Here is a 21,491-nt window from a genome sequence, read left to right on the forward strand (position 1 = left end):
CTGTATAGAGCGAACCTAGTGAACCTTGCATTGTTAGAAACCTGCATACACTTGGTGTTAGCGGGTCAAATTTGGCTCGTGATTTAACTCAGAAAATATATGAAAAGCAGTTAAAATCAACTCCTCCTGGGATTTTTGATCAATGTGCATGAAACTTTCTGCAAATGCGAACTTTAAACAGGCATAAGTCATGCCTCGTTTGGCCGACAGCCATGAAACTTGCTTACACATTACCTTTAGCTGAGAGAGGGGTGAAGTAGGGACCCCCTCTACATATTGCATAAAATTGTGCTGCAGATTAAACTTTTTCATAGATTTTATACATTGCCACATACTTATTTGACAGCACTATCATCAGTGTAAACTTGACCTTTGGCTCTGTACTTGGCCCTGCATACGGCATTGGCATAGTAACTCTGGGCCAGGTTCCTGTTTACATGTTGTTGACTGGTACCTGCTCTGAGTGAGGAAGCTGCTCATTCAGGAATCACGTTAACATCAAACATGTGACCACAGTTCCATTATTGAGGCTGTTTGTCTGGGGCGGGCTATTATTGTACTGTGAGACACTGCAATTTGGACTGCAGTCCTTCCTACACATGGGCTTTTTGCTTGTTTTGTAACAGTGGTAATCTAGGAATTGAAGTTTATGTATTTTTACTAACCCTATTATGCTTTTTGTGTCTTTTTACAGATGGAATTCCGGTTACTTTTGATATCGGTATTATTATCAGTCCTTCATAACAGCAGGGCACAACAAGGTAAGATGCAGAAGACATTTTAATATGACACATTTCTTTATTGACAACAAATATCACACGATTTAGTTACAATTATTGGTACTTCCAGCTCTTGATTTGTGTCACATCAACCTCTTTCTAGCTTCTCCGTCCTGTGTCTCTGTCTACTGTACAATCTACAGATACTCTACCTGTAGACCTATATTCATCATAACATGCTACCCATTTCAGCATGATACCCATTTGTCTGAGATTACTAATCATAGAAGTCAAGCTTGTTTATTTACCAGGGCATGAAATAAATCAAAATCTGTCGTAGAGGCAATGCAACACTTTCTAACCGCATTCACAGCCGCCATTCAGATTATTATAATACTGTACACCTGAATATACTGTTCAACAGGCTCTATTCACAGCAGCATATTATCACTTCCTTCACAGGTGTTACCAATGATACTAATGAAGGCTCTGTTCCATGTAGTGTAGCACAGTGGTTCTCAGATATTTCAATTTCCACAACCCCCATAACTCTGACAGTGTACAAATGGAACCAAATCCATTTGTACACTCTCAGAGTTACACACCCGTAAAGGGCCATTTCGGAGTGTTTCCAGTGAGCCAACATGCACAATATCAGCACCCTGACTCTGTCTGACCAGAATGGAACAGAGCCTTCATTAGTATCATTGGTAACACCTGTGCATAGAGCCTGCTTTGGGCTGTAGCATGCGCCTCATTATTAAACTATTAGAATCCAAGTCAATTTGGCTTTTTCCTAACCATGATCCGCTGTAAACTATGGTAGCCTACCATAGTGGCGTGCACAGACATTTTGAGTGAAAGCGAAAAAGAAAGGGCATCTCGTGTGGCACGTGGAACCACAGACTGCCTAGTAGTGTGAGATTTATTACAGGCACAGCTTGTACGTCGTAATTGTATTTATTTCAATAGCCATATGCTGTCTGATGTTTCATAATATTCAACAGGTTGTTTTCTGCAAAACTACTGTAACAATTCAATACGACATAAATAAGTAGGCTACTACTATTCTTAATGTACCTGTACAGAAGATTGAAATACCACCTTGAACTGAGCATTATTCACTATCAGTCAGTGGACTCATCCAAAGTCACAGCTAAAATGCACTGTCTATGTTTTACAATTCTTTGTCATCTTTTAATGTTTTTCTTCTCATTCAGTTGATTATTCAGTGAGGCTGGTCGGTGGTTCAGACAACTGTTCAGGCAGAGTGGAGGTGTACTACGGTGACAGCTGGGGGACGGTGTGTGATAATCAGTGGGATCGATCTGATGCCGTGGTTGTGTGTAGACAGTTAGGCTGTGGAACAGATCGTGTGTCAGCACCAAGGAAAGCCCACTTCGGACAGGGTGTTGGAAACATGTTGGATGGTGTCAGGTGTTCAGGCTATGAGTCACAGCTTTCACAGTGCTACAATTGGGATGTTGGAATTAACCACGGCTGTGGACACAGTCAAGATGCTGGTGTTGTTTGTACAGGTAAATATGAGTGTGAGCAATATGTGTGTTGTCATCCTATCCTATATTAAAATTGACTAAAGGGAGGACTGAATGTCTGCAGCCATAACCACATAAGGAGTTCCCAATGCAGCTACGCCCAATGCTGAGCTCATATGACTAGATAGCACAATCCCTTAGATTAATCAGCACTTGGTATTGAGTGGGGTAGAGGTAAACACTTCACTGGGGTCTTAAGGTGGGCACCCTCCTTCATTGGTGTTTCGTTGATAGGCCCACGACACCTCCAAAGGGCTCAAAGGCAACACCTGGTGTCCCTGTTTTTTATCATCATCATTATCATCATCATCATCATCATCATCATTATCATCATCATCCTTATCATCATCATCAGCCAGTATTTAAGTTCTACTGGCTGCTGGAATCAGAGAGTCAGCTTGTCTTTTTGTTTGGCTTCAGTTCAAATGTGGTCAGTGCCTCTCCACCAGAGCTACATGCCTCTTGGCATAATAGGATGAATGCATATTGTTCAGTCCATTGCCAATGTCCACCTTTCTTTTACTGACAAACTTTGAACATGCTATTTTCATTCACATTGGGAATCCAGGCTCCTACTGTTGCTAAAATGTCTGCAAAAACATTAAAAGTAGGCTACTGGTTCTAACCACTAGCACACTGGTCAAAACTAAAGCGAAAGTAAAAGTGGGCACTCTGAACTCTCAATGACCCCAATAGGCTCTATTCACAGCAGCCATATTATGAAGACATTCACAGGTGTTACCCATGATACTAATGAAGGCTCTGTTCCATTCTGGTCAAACAGAGTCAGGGTGCTGATATTGTGCATGTTGGCTCACTGTAAACACTCTGTTACACCAGTGGGTCTACAGTTGGGGTCCCTAATCTTCTCTTATGGGGGTCCCTGGCTTATGTTTTCAAATGGGGGTCTGCGGGCTGATGAGTGTCAATTTGGGGGGGACCTTGACATGAAGGCTACACTGTAAAAAACAAAACAAAACAAACAAACTGTAAACTGTAAATTAAAAAAACGTTCAAACGGGCACTTGCTTGTCCAGAGGGCGAAACCTAGAGTCTATCTGTGCACGTCTATCACTTACTCATTTATAGTTTTATGACAATATTATTATTTTTTTCCTTGGAAAAACTGCCTGAAGCATGACTCATCTCCTTTAAATTGGAAGGTAGCCCATAAAATGTTTTCACTGCCAGCAACTCAGACTGTGTCAAATGTCAGACTGTGTCGAAGTTAGCACTCAAATGAAGTGAGTGCTAACTTAAACCCTCTATACTTAGTAAAACTGACTGGAGTTGAAACTGTACTTGGTACGCTCTTTTTCACTCTACGCCAAATCCCTTCGACCAAAAATAGACAATCTTGTTTGCATGTTCTCCCCGTGTTCCCTAGGGTAGGTCACCCTCACAAAAACATGCAGTAATTCTGGTCACAATACGGCCTCCCCCTGGCCAGCCGGGGCGCCTGATGGAGGGGAAAGGAACTGGTTGGAATAACGTGTTCCTTCCACGCGCTACTTCCTACCGGGGAAACTCTCCTCTGTCAGGTGATAAGAAGGTCAGTTGGCTCTCATGCATCGAAGGAGGCCCTGGCCTCCCTAGGTTGGCAGAGGGAAGGTAGTGCCCAGGATTACATAGACAATTGGCACTGGGTGTAAAAAATGGGGTTACAAAATCGTGGGATAAAAATGGAGTTAAAAAAGATAAATAAATGCCAATCTACAAGCCCAAAACGCGTTGCAACGCGACACGTTGTGAGCTTGTGGATGAGCGATCTTTGGTGAACGTTCCCCTCAGAATAGCAACGCTAGGGGTTCAAGTGGTAAATAATACTGTTTCCATATACATTCATTGTTTGTGTATTCATTTCAGAGGAGAGTATCTGCATTAAGGCAAATGCACACTCATGTGCGGAATGTATCCAGGTCTCTGAAACGTGTGGATGGTGCACAGACGAAGTGAGTTCCATTGTTAAAGCTGACATTTAACTATTGTATCATAGATGTGATCGTTATTTTGTCTGTGAGTGATGTGTCTGCTATTTTGTCGGGGTTTTTTTACAACAGCTATCAACTGTGAATGTTGTGAATTTTGACATCAGAGTGTTATTGTAGACTGGTATTTGTTTCCTGTTTGCCGAGCCTGCCTGTACCTCTTTAGCTCCTGACATCAAAGCGAGTAACAGAGATGTCACTCGTTTGATTTTACACCTGGAAAAAAAGGCTGTCAGGAAAGTCTTGATAAATTACAGTATATGCCTGTTCATTTTTGTACACGTGATACAGCAGCCATTTTAACAGACAAGGCTTAACCACTTATGCCCTATTTCATACTTGTTTACGCAACACTGAAAATAGCCGATCTACATAGCCAAGTGTAAAATAGGGCATAAGTGGTTAATCGTGATTTAAAATGTCAGTTCTATAACTGTAGAGGCTCATCAACACAGTGTGAAAAAAGAAAGAAAAATAAACCTTATTATTCTAATTTATTTTGGATACTGTATTATTTGTATTTTATTTGTTTTGAAAGTCAGCAACTGTAATACAATGAAACCTCTAATTTACCAATGCCCATGTGATTTTATAAATCCATAATGTTGTGGAATAACTTATACGCGTAATAATGGTGAAACCGTAATTGTTTTTATTTATATAATAGGCTCTATGCACAGCAGCCATATTATCACTTCCTTCACAGGTGTTACCAATGATACTAATGAAGGCTCTGTTCCATTTACTGTAGCACACTGTAGTACTCAGACCCTTTCATTTCCACGACCCCAATAACTCTGAGAGTGTACAAATGTAACCTTCAGAGTTACACATTTGGAAGCCCCTCAAGGAACCATGAGGGTCCCTGGACCCCAATTTTAGACACACTGGTGTAGCAGAGTGTTTCCAGTGAGCCAACATGCACAATATCAGCACCCTGACTCTGTTTCACCAGAATGGAACAGAGCCTTCATTAGTATCATTGGCAACACCTGAGAATTTCTTCACAATATGGCTGCTGTGCATAGAGCCTATTGTTGCATCCCTATACCCAGCAGACTGGTGGTAATTAACTGGTGAAGTTGTTTTATGTTGGTTATTATGATGTGATATAATTGAATTAAATTTCTCTTCTACATAAACAGTATGTCATTTGAACTTCAAAATCAATCTAATCGTGTTGATGAATGTTTGAGAAAAAGGATTATTCAGGTCATGTGGTGTCCTGGGAATTAGGCTGTTTTGACTCTGTGCACTGTCTCAGACTCTCTGTGCTCCTGTGGGCTATCATATTCATGTGCATTCAATCTATACACATAATTAACCTTATTGGTCATCTGTTTCTCTTTATGCTTGCTGTCCGAGAATAATGAATTGCATATCATTGATGTTGGATCCAAGAGTCGCATCTGTAGAACATTTCTGTGACTCCGTCCTTGTTTACAGTTTTCAAATAATGGAATGGAAATTATTTGTTTAATGAATGAAAACGTCATAGAGACAGAGTCTGTGAATTGGAAGAGTAAACACTATCCTCCTTTTCTTCTTGGCTTTTGCCTGCAGAATCAAAACGTGAAAGAAACCTATAGTTACACTTTGTGTCAAATGGCAACTGAAGTGATTTAAAAATAAATCCGGTATAGAACGGTTATTCCCTCTTTTTGATCAGATGGTCTAAATTCCTGAAAAACTGCAATGCAAATCATGTGATGACCAGTACCCTTTGAGGGTTTAAAACCTTTGGTTGGACGCATCTCTTGACGCACTCAGGGACGTCACGGCTCTCAGAAGGTGGGGGGGGGTGGACTTTCGGTGTACTATACCCCTTATTTTACACTTTGGCTATTCAAAAATAGCAGATATACAAGCTCATAGCGCGGCACTCGGTGCCGCGCTATGAGCTTGTATATCTGCTATTTTTGAAAAAGCGTGAAAAACATTTGTAACTGTCAAATGTAAAAAAAAAAAAGTATTTTCAAAATGTTGCGTTTTTTCGGCAGATTTTGTTAGTTTTTTTTCCGTGTTTTGGTTACTTTATTTCGGTTTTAGGGTTAGGGTTAGGTTATTTAATTCTTATTTTTGCCTGATTTTACCGATTTATTATCAAAAAATATATATACATTTCATTTTTTCAAAAAGTGGGGGGGTATGAAATCACGGATCTGTGAGAGTGAGGGTGTCGCGACATACGCACAGTGAATGGCCGTGACGCCCCTGGACGCACTCCCTTGTTCCCCAACAAAGAACAGTTATTCCTTCCGTCTACATTCTGAGACCCTGTTGTAATGTGATGATGACCAATGATCTCTATTGACTTTGAACACTTTGTTTGACCCTCACAGTGTCACTCTCTTCTTCCTCTCTGACAACAGAATTTCCTCAACCAACAGAATGTCCTCAACCAGGACGAGTCGAGGTTGGCCCGTTGCGACGACCTGGCATCCCTGATAAAAAAGAACTGCAACGTGACCACGATCGAGAACCCACGCGGCAGCAAGGTTGTTGTCAGGGACAAACCTGTCACTAACCGCAGCTTCCGCAAGAAGGACGTGGCTGAGAAACTAGACCCTGAACAGATCACTCAGATCCAGCCTCAGAAGCTCACCCTCACCCTCAGATCTGGTAAAGATGACATCTTTATCAGTCCCTTTGGGGACATTTGGCAGCAGAAAGTAATCGTTAGCAATACTAACAATAATGGTAATGCTAATAACATTAACAATGACAACTGGGCACTTTTCCAGCCAACAGCAAAATATTTCACAATAAAACAGAGGTGAAAAATCTATTTAGATGTTTTTTGGAACAGACAATCCCAAGGGAATTGGGGAGCAGCACAGAGGAAGAACATGGAGTGAGCTAAAATTAAAGTTAAATACTTCAATCAAGTATGCAGGTCATAAAGCATAAAGATCAGTTGGATTATGTTTGGCTTTCTGCACACTGTTTTTGAACAAAGTTTTCCCACATTATCAGTGTGTTAGAATAACAAAAGTCTAGATGAGTTGGGATGAAGGAGAAAAATGCAAATCTGTAATTCTCAAAAATGTCTTTTAATGACCGTTAATGCAAGATCAAAGAAAATAATATTTTAGAAGGACAGAGGCAGTAGTTAACAGTGGTTGTCTTTGGGAGATATGTCAGTAAATAGCATACATCGCTCTCCGACCAGGTGAGCCTCAGACCTTCTCTCTGAAGTTCAAGCGTGCCGAGGACTACCCCATCGACCTGTACTACTTGATGGACCTGTCCTTCTCCAATGAGGACGATCTGGAAAACGCCAAGAACCTGGGAACCGAGCTCAAGAGGGAAATGCAGGAGATCGCCTCTGACTTCAGGATCGGTAGGAGCAACTCAAACTCATATTTAAATGGTTTCAATAAATGAAATTGGATGAAATCGTTTTTTTTTATCAAGAAATGTAATCGGCGAGCCTACTAGTTCAAGCATGTGATGGCCATAAATCATTGATACAAAATGAACTCATGAACTTTCTCTTTCTTATATGTAACCTGCTTTCACCCCAGCATATATTCCAGCAGGAGAAATGTCTTCTACAGTACGTCAGTACAATATCTTGCAAACACAGTAGCTCTGAAAACACAATCCTTTGTTGTTCTTAGGGTTCGGTTCCTTTGTGGACAACAACAGCACCACGCCCACCGGGCTCCTCAACCCCTGCACAGGCAATCAGAACTGCACCCGCCCCTTCAGCTACAAGAACGTCCTGAGCCTCACCAAGGAAGGAGACGAGTTCAACAAGCTGGTCAGTCAGCAGCAGATCTCAGGGAACCTGGACTCTCCTGAGGGAGGCTTAATTGACGCCATCATGCAGGTGGCTGTCTGCGAGGTGAGAAGGAACCAGTTACACACTGGAGTATGTAGTTGGTTGGACTGCATTAGCTAAGCTAAGGAACACTGTTGCCCTCTGTTTGTCGGACTTGAACTCTAAATTAAGCGTCTGTCTGTCTCGGTCCTGTTAGAAACAAATCGGCTGGAGGAACATGACTCGTCTGCTGGTGATCTCCACCGACGCTGGTTTCCACTTCGCCGGAGATGGCAAGCTGGGTGGCATCGTCCTGCCCAACAATGGCAAATGTCACCTGGAGAACAACGTGTACACCATGAGCCACTACTATGTATGTGTTTCATACCGGAGTATAGTTTTTGTAAACAAGTTATTCTTACCTAATATATAATGGACACTTCAGTTCTTTCTCACAATTTCTGTGTTTTCACTGGTGTTATTTGTACGTGCTGAGTGTTTGGCTTGTTCCCTTATTGATTTCGTTATTTTATTCATTTAATTATTTTTAAATAACAGGACTACCCCTCCATTGCACACTTGGTGCAGAAGCTGAGTGATCACAACATCCAGACAATCTTTGCCGTCACAGAGGAGTTCCAGCCCGTTTACAAGGTAAAGTTGTCATCTTTATGTAGAACTTGTTTCCCACTCTTGAGACTTCATAGTCATCCAATGATTATAGACTTGTGTGATATCGCAAAGAAGTTGATGTGATCAAATGTCATGTTCTGTCCCTTACAGGAGCTGAAGAATCTCATCCCCAAGTCGGCTGTGGGAACTCTGTCCTCCAACTCCAGTAACGTCATCAAGCTCATTATTGATGCTTACAATGTGAGTTGAACGGTAGTGTGTTCACATGTTCAAGGAACATGTATAGCGCTTTTCTAGACAAAGTTACTTTTAGTCCTTTTACAGAACATGTTAAAAATAGCAAGATGGCATTCTACACTAAAATCAAAAGGCATGGCTAGTTCGACACGCTATGCTCCTTAGCGTCAATGGTAAATGCAGGGAATGCATGAACCTGACCTCAGGATGCTGCTAATAGTACCTTCTTCAGAACTGGTCCATTGATAAATACGCAACTACCAATGGAGAAGGTTTTCCTCACAGCGGAACAACTTGTTGCTGGATGAAAAACAATTGTTAACTAGACGCGTCGCAATTGGCAATTGCAAAGTGTGGTTGCGCCGACGCCGGTCGGGACTCGAGCAATACGCCGGGAGGAATGCCGTGGGAGACTGCGCCAATTACATTTTCACGTCACTCCTGAGATCGCTTGTGTTTCATTTTGAAGGGACTGACCCCCCCAAAAATCATGTTTTTGCATCAAACGGTGACATTTTGCGCATTCGTGGCTCCCCCTATGGGTCAAAGTGGAAATGCTTTTGGGGACTCGTTGAGTAAATCACCCTCGACATGTGATTAAAATTTGGGATCGATTGGACGCTTCGTTCGTGATTTTTGACATTTTTGGTAAAACGGGTCCCTCCCGCTAACTTTGGAAACAATTTACGGAAGAACGGTAAGGACTATCATAATGCCGTTTGGATATGTTTATCGCATGGGTCCATAGATCACGTGTACCGATTTTTGTGAAATTTGGACAAAATATGTGGGAAAAGGAGCTAAAAGTGTGTTTTGAAGAAAATTCAAAATGGCGGAAAATCTATCCTGACGCAAATGGGCGTGGCCTATATGGGGAGATGCGTAGTGACCCAAGGAATCCAGGTGAAAAGAAATTTTGATTTTAGGACCTACGGTTCAAGAGTTACAGGCCAAAACGTAAAGGGGGCTGTTATAGCGCCATCATGAGGCCGAATGGTGTGATATTTTTTTAAATAATTTCGAACTAAATTATAAACCTCCCCTCCAAATCTGGTAACTCTAGCTCTTACGGTGTCTGAGAAAAAAATACTTGAATTTGAGTTTTTTCACTTTTACATTAAAGCGGATGGGGAAATTTAATGCACTAATAAATCAATATCAATAGAACTATACAACCAATCCCTTAGCAAAATACAAGCGCACAATTCCCGATTTAGACGGTCATTTTGACATATGGTACATCATTGGGGGATAAAAACTGTGGGAGGAGTAGCGTGCCAAAGTAACTGTGGGAGGAGTAGCGTGCCAAAGTATTGTTTATCTAGAAAGAGACATGAAATAAAGTGGGAAGAGTACTATAGTCTGGTTGCCCTGTTAGGGCAACCACACTAATAAAAGTATCATTTAACCTCTCTCTGTGTTCTAGTCTCTGTCATCTGAAGTGATCCTGGAGAACGGCAGGCTGCCTGAGGGAGTCTCCATCACATACAAGGCCATCTGTAAGAACGGTGTGGTGGGGACCGGGGACAATGGGAGGAAGTGCTCCAACATCTCCATTGGAGATGAGGTATTAATTCATCTTAATAACAGAAAGAATTGGAAGAACTCAAGATTGCATTGTAAAAACAACAACTCGGGATGTTTGTCTGAAAGGTGAAAAGAAACTTAGTGTAATGACGCTTTAATCTTCCTCTGTTTCGCAGGTGTACTTTGAGATTTCCGTGGAGTCCCAGAAGTGTCCGTCTCACGGCAAAGCAGAGAGCATTAAGATCAAGCCCCTGGGATTCACTGAGGAGGTGGAGATCGTGCTCAAGTTCATCTGCGACTGTCAGTGCTCCAAAGGAGGAGAGCCCAACAGCCCGATATGCCACGAAGGCAACGGAACCTTTGAATGTGGAGTCTGCAAGTAAGAATGAATGAAGGCAAAAGTGTCATTCTTATGTTTCTTGTCCACTGATAGCCCATTGATCTGGAAAGATGATAGGACCACCTGACCATATTCCTTGAAATAGACAGACCAACTGAATCCCGGTTAAAGTTGTCTCAGCGCTATCTTAATAGATTGGTTTTACATTGTTTTTTTTGTAACTTATTTTCCAGGTAGAAAATTCAACAAACAAAAAGACAAATATGAGAATGAAATGAAAATATACTAGAAAAGTGCAGCGCAGGTCTCCGCCAGGTCAGGTATGTTATTGTGGCCTCCTGGTGGCGCTACAATAGGCCAATGTGAAAAGGGTGCCATTTGTTCAAGGGCTTTTCACTGCAGTCAGACACTGCATTCATGATTTGAGGCATTTTGTTCCAAAAATATGTTTTGCAAAATTAGATCTGCTGGTGGCGCTATAACAGGCCAATGTGAAAAGGGTGGCATTTCTTCCTCGACCTAATAGAAATGTGCGTGTGAAATTTCACGGAAATCGCAGGCTGCGTTCATGATTTGAGGCATTTTTTTCAAAATGGACCAATCCTGCAAACTTTGGAAGCCAATCTTAGGCAATCAGGATGGAATATGGAAAATCGGATAAATCCGTGTTGATCACATGACTATAGAGATAATGTGTACCGATTTGTGTGATGTTTGGTCAAAATCTGTAGGAGTAGTATCAATACATTTTTTTGCACATATCGGCCTCCTGGTGGCGCTATAACAGGCCAATCTGAAGAATTGGGCCAGAGGTTATGAATTGGCATCCAGGGAGTGTGCGTGCATAGTTTCGCAGCGGCCGGGCCAACGGTACCAGAGATTAGCTGCTAACAGACGGACAGGACGGACGGACACACGGACGGACGGACGGACAATAAATAAAGTAAAGACAAACAAAAAGACATAAAAAATTGTGTTGAGGTGGGCGTTAAAACACAAGGGTTAACATATTAACGGATTACAGTCTTTTCTTTTATTTATTTATCAATAAATCAATGAGTTACATTTCTCATCAAACAGTAAGAAGTCTATTTCTTCCAGTTCTTCGCATATTGTTCCGCTCTCAGCCTAAGAGAGAAGGTCAGATTCTCCATAGAGTCTACAGTATCTTGATTTTACATTGTGCATATAACATAAGTATAACTCACTTAATCTCATGTCAATGCTGATGTCTTGGTTTTGTAGTCTTTTCCATTAGAAAACTGGTCCTGTATTTGTCCTTGTGGTCTCTGTTATGTTATGTCTTGTAAATATGAACTGGTACAGTATACAGTATGTCCTGGTGGTGTCTCTTATTATGTAAACGTGTCTTGTAAATATGAACTGGTACAATCCTGGGGTTTTTCTTATGTTGTCCCATGTGTCTTGTAGTATTTGACTTTGACTCGTCTCGAGTTGTCTGTCATTCATTCTATAATAGTGAACGTGAGGCTACATTTCCTTGTATATATTTAAGATTGTATTATGTTCTGGTCTGCTCTATGCTCTCATATGTAACTTGAGTGTATTTAATTTTGTTCTTTCAGGTGTAATGAGGGTCGTATTGGCAGGCTGTGCGAATGCATTAACGACGAGGAGGATCTGGACTATCTGCCAGATCTGGACGACTACTGCCGCAAAGACAACGGCAGAGATATCTGCAGCAACAATGGAGACTGTGACTGTGGCCATTGTGCGTGTAAGAAACGGTACAACCCTACCGAGAGATACACCGAGAGATACAGTGGCAAGTTCTGCGAGTGTGACAACTTCAACTGTGACCGCTCCAACAACAAGCTCTGTGGAGGTGAGCCGCCTGGACTGCTTTGTGCGACTCCTTTTTTTTGCCATGGTTTGCTTTGCAACACTCCTCACCTCTCCTCTCCTCTGCTTGTGTCTCTCCTCTTTCAGGACATGGACGCTGTGATTGCAGAGTGTGCATCTGTGACGCCGGCTACACCGGAAGTGCCTGTGACTGTTCCCTGGACCAGTCCCCCTGTCTGGCCAAGAATGGACAGATCTGTAATGGCCGTGGGACCTGTGACTGTGGCGTCTGCAGGTGCACCAACCCCAAGTTCCAGGGCCCCACCTGTGAGAGCTGTCCCACCTGCCCTGGAGTCTGCACGGAGCACAAGTGAGTCTCTATATAAGCCAAATTCCAATACCGAAAATCTCGGCCACTCGCTCACTCCCACTCGGTCACTCCTACTTCGAACCGGAAGTAGTCGCGGTCCAATTGTTCATGTGCTTCTTGGAGGAGGCGAGTGGAGTCGAGTGGAGGAGGCGAGGAGGCTCTCCACTTCCGCATTGAGCGAGTGTACATCAAGTGTACGCTCGACCGCTCTCAACAGCTCCTCCGCGGCAGACTTCCGCATCACGTGTACACGTTTTTTTTGTTTTTTTCCCCTTCTCCCGTGACGTATACATGATCCTCCTCCACATGTAGCCACACAAACAATGCTTGAAACCCGAAACCATGCCGAAAACATGACTGTGACAAAGATTATATTAACATTGTTAACTTCTGGGACGAAGAAAAAGAAAAGAAACGGGTGGAAAACGGAACACTCGTCCTAAAACACACTGCCCCATTTTTTTCACGGGCCGAGACCGCCGGATTAGACCTGGGGCGAGGGTGTTTTAGGACGAGAGGTGCGCGAGCACCGCGATGGAGAAGAAGGACCCGCCGATATTTCCTTTTTTGCTTAATATTGTTTGATGGTGAAACAATCATGACTGATACACATGAAAGAAGACCCTTCACAGCTAATACAGAATTTTACATTTTAAGAATCGGTTCAGAATTGAATGAGTACGGTTATAGTTAAATGTGAAGCTGTTTCTGCTATAAATATGCATCCACCGTTCTGTGCGCCCCTCGGCTGCGACGTTTCCTTTTTGACACACATCTACACTTCATGGAATACATTTTTGTACTGGGGTTCTGGGGACTGTACGAGCAAAAAGAGGGACAGGTCAGGATTAAATTCATAAATGTAAGTTTGCTCATCCTGGCATTCATTCACTATTTCAGGAATAAATGGCCTTGCACAACAATGTTAACTATAAAGATAACGATGTGGCCATCCACATTGAGGAATTGTCTATTCTTATATTCTGTATAATTCTATACCTGCATATTATTCTATGCATGTATATTTTCATCCACGGCTCTGGTCCAGCTGACCCTTACGGGTCCATTTGGTTCCATTTGTACACTCTCAGAGTTACACACCTGTAAGGGGCCATTTGGAAGCCCATGAGGGTCCCTAGACCCCAACTGTAGACCCACTGGTGTAACAGAGTGTTTCCAGTGGGCCAACATGCACACAATATCAGCACCCTGACTCTGTTTGACCAGAATGGAACAGAGCCTTCATTAGTATCATTGGCAACACCTGTGAATGCCTTCATAATATGGCTGCTGTCAATAGAGCCTATATCTGGCAGATTGGATGACAAGATGGCATTTACTGCCAAAATCCAATTTTTACAGATTTTTCCATTTCACTCTCACCGTCAAAATGTGTGTGGGAGTCAGAATAATGTCCCACGTCAAGACATTAGCTATATTTCATATGTTTCAGAATGTGGAATTCTAGCAGTTTTCAGGAAAATATAAATGAGAAAGTACATTTTGAGTGGCCACAATAAATAAACTACCAGCTCGGTGGCAGTGCGTGGTCTGCCCTGAGATTTGGAGATCAGGGGTTCAATCGCGCTTGACAATGTGTCACACAAGTGATGTTCAGGTTCCCGTACCCAGCACTATCCGGTATGTTCCGGTGCTTTCCCCTCCCTCCCTCTGCACTAAAGACCTATCAACGCTGTTTTGTGCATTTACTGTATACATTTTTGGCCATATGTGCCCTCCCGCAGACTGATAATTTAGGCTGGGTTTACTGATATCTTGTTAATTCAATTAAAAAGGCAACGGAACCTTTGAATGTGGAGTCTGCAAGTAAGAATGAATGAAGGCAAAAGTGTCATTCTTATGTTTCTTGTCCACTGATAGCCCATTGATCTGGAAAGATGATAGGACCACCTGACCATATTCCTTGAAATAGACAGACCAACTGAATCCCGGTTAAAGTTGTCTCAGGGCTATCTTAATAGATTGGTTTTACATTGTTTTTTTTGTAACTTATTTTCCAGGTAGAAAATTCAACAAACAAAAAGACAAATATGAGAATGAAATGAAAATAAACTAGAAAAGTGCAGCGCAGGTCTCCGCCAGGTCAGGTATGTTATTGTGGCCTCCTGGTGGCGCTACAATAGGCCAATGTGAAAAGGGTGCCATTTGTTCAAGGGCTTTTCACTGCAGTCAGACACTGCATTCATGATTTGAGGCATTTTGTTCCAAAAATATGTTTTGCAAAATTAGATCTGCTGGTGGCGCTATAACAGGCCAATGTGAAAAGGGTGGCATTTCTTCCTCGACCTAATAGAAATGTGCGTGTGAAATTTCACGGAAATCGCAGGCTGCGTTCATGATTTGAGGCATTTTTTTCAAAATGGACCAATCCTGCAAACTTTGGAAGCCAATCTTAGGCAATCAGGATGGAATATGGAAAATCGGATAAATCCGTGTTGATCACATGACTATAGAGATAATGTGTACCGATTTGTGTGATGTTTGGTCAAAATCTGTAGGAGTAGTATCAATACATTTTTTTGCACATATCGGCCTCCTGGTGGCGCTATAACAGGCCAATCTGAAGAATTGGGCCAGAGGTTATGAATTGGCATCCAGGGAGTGTGCGTGCATAGTTTCGCAGCGGCCGGGCCAACGGTACCAGAGATTAGCTGCTAACAGACGGACAGGACGGACGGACACACGGACGGACGGACGGACAATAAATAAAGTAAAGACAAACAAAAAGACATAAAAAATTGTGTTGAGGTGGGCGTTAAAACACAAGGGTTAACATATTAACGGATTACAGTCTTTTCTTTTATTTATTTATCAATAAATCAATGAGTTACATTTCTCATCAAACAGTAAGAAGTCTATTTCTTCCAGTTCTTCGCATATTGTTCCGCTCTCAGCCTAAGAGAGAAGGTCAGATTCTCCATAGAGTCTACAGTATCTTGATTTTACATTGTGCATATAACATAAGTATAACTCACTTAATCTCATGTCAATGCTGATGTCTTGGTTTTGTAGTCTTTTCCATTAGAAAACTGGTCCTGTATTTGTCCTTGTGGTCTCTGTTATGTTATGTCTTGTAAATATGAACTGGTACAGTATACAGTATGTCCTGGTGGTGTCTCTTATTATGTAAACGTGTCTTGTAAATATGAACTGGTACAATCCTGGGGTTTTTCTTATGTTGTCCCATGTGTCTTGTAGTATTTGACTTTGACTCGTCTCGAGTTGTCTGTCATTCATTCTATAATAGTGAACGTGAGGCTACATTTCCTTGTATATATTTAAGATTGTATTATGTTCTGGTCTGCTCTATGCTCTCATATGTAACTTGAGTGTATTTAATTTTGTTCTTTCAGGTGTAATGAGGGTCGTATTGGCAGGCTGTGCGAATGCATTAACGACGAGGAGGATCTGGACTATCTGCCAGATCTGGACGACTACTGCCGCAAAGACAACGGCAGAGATATCTGCAGCAACAATGGAGACTGTGACTGTGGCCATTGTGCGTGTAAGAAACGGTACAACCCTACCGAGAGATACACCGAGAGATACAGTGGCAAGTTCTGCGAGTGTGACAACTTCAACTGTGACCGCTCCAACAACAAGCTCTGTGGAGGTGAGCCGCCTGGACTGCTTTGTGCGACTCCTTTTTTTTGCCATGGTTTGCTTTGCAACACTCCTCACCTCTCCTCTCCTCTGCTTGTGTCTCTCCTCTTTCAGGACATGGACGCTGTGATTGCAGAGTGTGCATCTGTGACGCCGGCTACACCGGAAGTGCCTGTGACTGTTCCCTGGACCAGTCCCCCTGTCTGGCCAAGAATGGACAGATCTGTAATGGCCGTGGGACCTGTGACTGTGGCGTCTGCAGGTGCACCAACCCCAAGTTCCAGGGCCCCACCTGTGAGAGCTGTCCCACCTGCCCTGGAGTCTGCACGGAGCACAAGTGAGTCTCTATATAAGCCAAATTCCAATACCGAAAATCTCGGCCACTCGCTCACTCCCACTCGGTCACTCCTACTTCGAACCGGAAGTAGTCGCGGTCCAATTGTTCATGTGCTTCTTGGAGGAGGCGAGTGGAGTCGAGTGGAGGAGGCGAGGAGGCTCTCCACTTCCGCATTGAGCGAGTGTACATCAAGTGTACGCTCGACCGCTCTCAACAGCTCCTCCGCGGCAGACTTCCGCATCACGTGTACACGTTTTTTTTGTTTTTTTCCCCTTCTCCCGTGACGTATACATGATCCTCCTCCACATGTAGCCACACAAACAATGCTTGAAACCCGAAACCATGCCGAAAACATGACTGTGACAAAGATTATATTAACATTGTTAACTTCTGGGACGAAGAAAAAGAAAAGAAACGGGTGGAAAACGGAACACTCGTCCTAAAACACACTGCCCCATTTTTTTCACGGGCCGAGACCGCCGGATTAGACCTGGGGCGAGGGTGTTTTAGGACGAGAGGTGCGCGAGCACCGCGATGGAGAAGAAGGACCCGCCGATATTTCCTTTTTTGCTTAATATTGTTTGATGGTGAAACAATCATGACTGATACACATGAAAGAAGACCCTTCACAGCTAATACAGAATTTTACATTTTAAGAATCGGTTCAGAATTGAATGAGTACGGTTATAGTTAAATGTGAAGCTGTTTCTGCTATAAATATGCATCCACCGTTCTGTGCGCCCCTCGGCTGCGACGTTTCCTTTTTGACACACATCTACACTTCATGGAATACATTTTTGTACTGGGGTTCTGGGGACTGTACGAGCAAAAAGAGGGACAGGTCAGGATTAAATTCATAAATGTAAGTTTGCTCATCCTGGCATTCATTCACTATTTCAGGAATAAATGGCCTTGCACAACAATGTTAACTATAAAGATAACGATGTGGCCATCCACATTGAGGAATTGTCTATTCTTATATTCTGTATAATTCTATACCTGCATATTATTCTATGCATGTATATTTTCATCCACGGCTCTGGTCCAGCTGACCCTTACGGGTCCATTTGGTTCCATTTGTACACTCTCAGAGTTACACACCTGTAAGGGGCCATTTGGAAGCCCATGAGGGTCCCTAGACCCCAACTGTAGACCCACTGGTGTAACAGAGTGTTTCCAGTGGGCCAACATGCACACAATATCAGCACCCTGACTCTGTTTGACCAGAATGGAACAGAGCCTTCATTAGTATCATTGGCAACACCTGTGAATGCCTTCATAATATGGCTGCTGTCAATAGAGCCTATATCTGGCAGATTGGATGACAAGATGGCATTTACTGCCAAAATCCAATTTTTACAGATTTTTCCATTTCACTCTCACCGTCAAAATGTGTGTGGGAGTCAGAATAATGTCCCACGTCAAGACATTAGCTATATTTCATATGTTTCAGAATGTGGAATTCTAGCAGTTTTCAGGAAAATATAAATGAGAAAGTACATTTTGAGTGGCCACAATAAATAAACTACCAGCTCGGTGGCAGTGCGTGGTCTGCCCTGAGATTTGGAGATCAGGGGTTCAATCGCGCTTGACAATGTGTCACACAAGTGATGTTCAGGTTCCCGTACCCAGCACTATCCGGTATGTTCCGGTGCTTTCCCCTCCCTCCCTCTGCACTAAAGACCTATCAACGCTGTTTTGTGCATTTACTGTATACATTTTTGGCCATATGTGCCCTCCCGCAGACTGATAATTTAGGCTGGGTTTACTGATATCTTGTTAATTCAATTAAAAAACGAAAACATCTTTCTCTCTCCACAGGGACTGTGTCCAGTGCCGGGCGTTTGAGGCCGGTGAGAAGAAGGACACATGCCAGCGAGAGTGCAGCTACTTCAACCTGATCAAGGTGAAGGACCGCGACGGGCTTCCCCAGCCCTACGACCAGAGCTTCCCCCTGGCCCACTGTAAGGAGCGCGACAACGCCAACGACTGCTGGTTCTACTACACCTACGGCATCCGGAACGACGGCACCAAGGAGGTCGTCGTGGTGGAAACGCTGCAGGGTGAGTGCCGGTGCCAAGGCATTATGGAAAATGTAGGCATGTTTGACGCTAGGAGATTTGCAAGCATATACTGGACGATACCGCATTGGCTGGGTTGCTGGTCATTGGAGCGACATGTCAACGGTTGCGGTGCCGCCATATTGGTTAGAGCAAGCTGTGACTCCTAATGTATGTATGCCCCATATATGTCTATGGAAGCAGGAGGTCAATTCACATTGCGAATCGTCATAACTCGCGGAATTCTCTACCGATTTTCAAGCGGTTTCGTTTGCTACAAATGTTAGACATGAAGTTATTTCATGATGGTTGTTTAAATAAAAATGTGGGTTTTCATATCAAAACACCTTATCGTACTTAGATAATAACGGTAATGATTATATTGTAAAACAGAAAAACATTTTTAGTCTCAGGTACATACAACTGAGGCATATTTCTTACAGTGGAATTATGGCAAGGTGCCCTAGGCCAGTGGTTCTCAAACTTTTTCGTGCCAAGGACCCCCAAATAGACACTTATTAGACCGCGGACCCGCATTTGAAAAGATATGCCAGGGACCCCCATAAGAGAAGAATTTTACGGCTCTAGCAGTGATTCTCAACCATTTTAATTTCAAGGACCCCCGGTTTGACATGCATTAGGGCTACGGACCCCCATTTAGTGGCATTTCTATCACTTGGACCGCAATTTATATTGTACAATCTATGTCAATTTAACTCTGAGAGTGTACAATTGGAACCAAATGGACCCTAACGGGTCCATTTGGTTCCAATTGTACACTCTCAGAGTTACAGATCCATAAGGGTCCATTTGGTGCCTAATCTATCATTTAGCTGGGGACCCCCTGGAACTCTCTCAAGTACCCCTGGGGGTCCCCGGACCCCACTTTGAGAACCAATGCCCTAGGCGGCGTTTTTTTACGTCTATGGATTTGAAGTATATAAATGTGACATTTCCAGTCATTCATCATCATCATCACCTTTATTGTCTCCGCTAGGCCGAAGGCATGGCGAGAGAGTATGTTTTGCACCCGTCCGTGTGTGTGTGTGCGTGTCCGTGTGTCATTCTGTCATTTTATGTACAGCTAATCTCCGGCACCGTTGGCATGTTCGCAGCGAAACTGTGCGCACACACTCCCTGGATGCCACTTCAGAACCTCTGCCCCAAATTTTTCACATGGGCCTTTTATGGCGCCACCAGGAGGCCGAGACACACTGTGGCACGACAGTGGGGCTAACAACGTGCAGAGCTGTGTAAAAAAAAAAAAATGCTGTCCGGCCAGAACCAGCTAACTCCAAAATGGTAATTGTTCAGGAAATGAAAAACAAAATATACATTTTTTAGAATATGAAGAAAACCTTATATTTTTAAAACAAAGCAATACTGCCTCATCAAACTTGGTATTGTGACTTTATATATTATCAGATACTTGCATGTGTCATTATATTATCACCACTTTACCCAAATCCAGCTCAAGTGGAGTTAGGAGGTTTTGTCCATCATTGAGTGGAGTTAGGAGGTTTTGTCCATCATTGATAAGAACAGCTGACAATGAATCTCAAAGCTCACAACACATCACAACGCATTGTGAGCTTGGAGATCAGCTATTTATGGTGTGCGCCATCCTCATATACTAAGTATAGATCAAGCTGAATGCTGTACTTAAACAACTTTTATTTTAACATGCATTGGAAACATCCATGGATCTAACTGTTACCACTGTTGTTCTTCTACAGTTGAGAACAACAAACAATTCTGCCTCAATACTCAATACTAAATGTATTTAACAAAAGCAATCATGGCACACCAACAATAAATAAATGGCATATCGATAAAAAATACATTCATGAATAATAGAATCTGTAGCCTATCAAATCTGTAGCCTACTGCACTAACAATAACAACCACAGTCGCATTTACCTATCCATCAACATTTTATTATTACACTGTTGTGTGTTGTGTGTTGCCTAAACCTTCCAGTCACTGGGTTGGTGAAAACACCCCGCATAACGGTGACCAGAGCCGAGAGCAAATGACTGTTCACTTAAAGTCTCTGCTAAAGGTGGAGGGTAAAGCATGAATGCAGTCTGGAGATCAGGGGTTCAATCGCGCTTGACAATGTGTCACACAAGTGATGTTCAGGTTCCCGTACCCAGCACTATCCGGTATGTTCCGGTGCTTTCCCCTCCCTCCCTCTGCACTAAAGACCTATCAAAAATACATTCATGAATAATAGAATCTGTAGCCTATCAAATCTGTAGCCTACTGCACTAACAATAACAACCACAGTCGCATTTACCTATCCATCAACATTTTATTATTACACTGTTGTGTGTTGTGTGTTGCCTAAACCTTCCAGTCACTGGGTTGGTGAAAACACCCCGCATAACGGTGACCAGAGCCGAGAGCAAATGACTGTTCACTTAAAGTCTCTGCTAAAGGTGGAGGGTAAAGCATGAATGCAGTCTGACATGAGTGATATTCAGTCACATCCTGCATATTGGTTTAACGCTGAAATTACACAGTGAAAA

The 21,491-nt window shown here is 42.8% G+C and overlaps 2 protein-coding genes across 2 annotated transcripts in view; both read left to right on the forward strand.

Annotated features, from left to right (window-relative positions):
* Window positions 1-497: 497 nt before the first annotated feature.
* Window positions 498-20,996, forward strand: LOC311061169 (integrin beta-1-like; the record flags this gene model as incomplete). The annotated part of the gene is made up of 15 exons (XM_084079726.1): window positions 498-556; window positions 695-761; window positions 4,142-4,227; window positions 6,654-6,885; window positions 7,436-7,606; window positions 7,887-8,113; window positions 8,247-8,402; window positions 8,588-8,683; window positions 8,813-8,902; window positions 10,326-10,466; window positions 10,603-10,805; window positions 12,353-12,612; window positions 12,717-12,939; window positions 18,722-18,963; window positions 20,941-20,996. Exons 2-15 carry the CDS (start codon window positions 695-697, stop codon window positions 20,994-20,996), a joined length of 2,250 nt encoding a protein of 749 aa, XP_083935852.1. The 5' UTR covers window positions 498-556.
* The window catches only part of LOC311061170 (integrin beta-1-like), a gene marked incomplete at both ends in the record, with an annotated part of 34,425 nt that continues 33,926 nt past the window's right edge, over window positions 20,993-21,491 (forward strand). The window contains one exon of the mRNA XM_084079727.1: window positions 20,993-21,029. Within this exon, the coding sequence (XP_083935853.1) occupies window positions 20,993-21,029 (37 nt within the window). The remainder of the gene's footprint in view (window positions 21,030-21,491) is intronic.

Source organism: Gymnoscopelus microlampas (genome assembly GCF_963454915.1).
Source record: "Gymnoscopelus microlampas genome assembly, chromosome: 15".
In the NCBI taxonomy this organism is placed as follows: domain Eukaryota; kingdom Metazoa; phylum Chordata; class Actinopteri; order Myctophiformes; family Myctophidae; genus Gymnoscopelus; species Gymnoscopelus microlampas.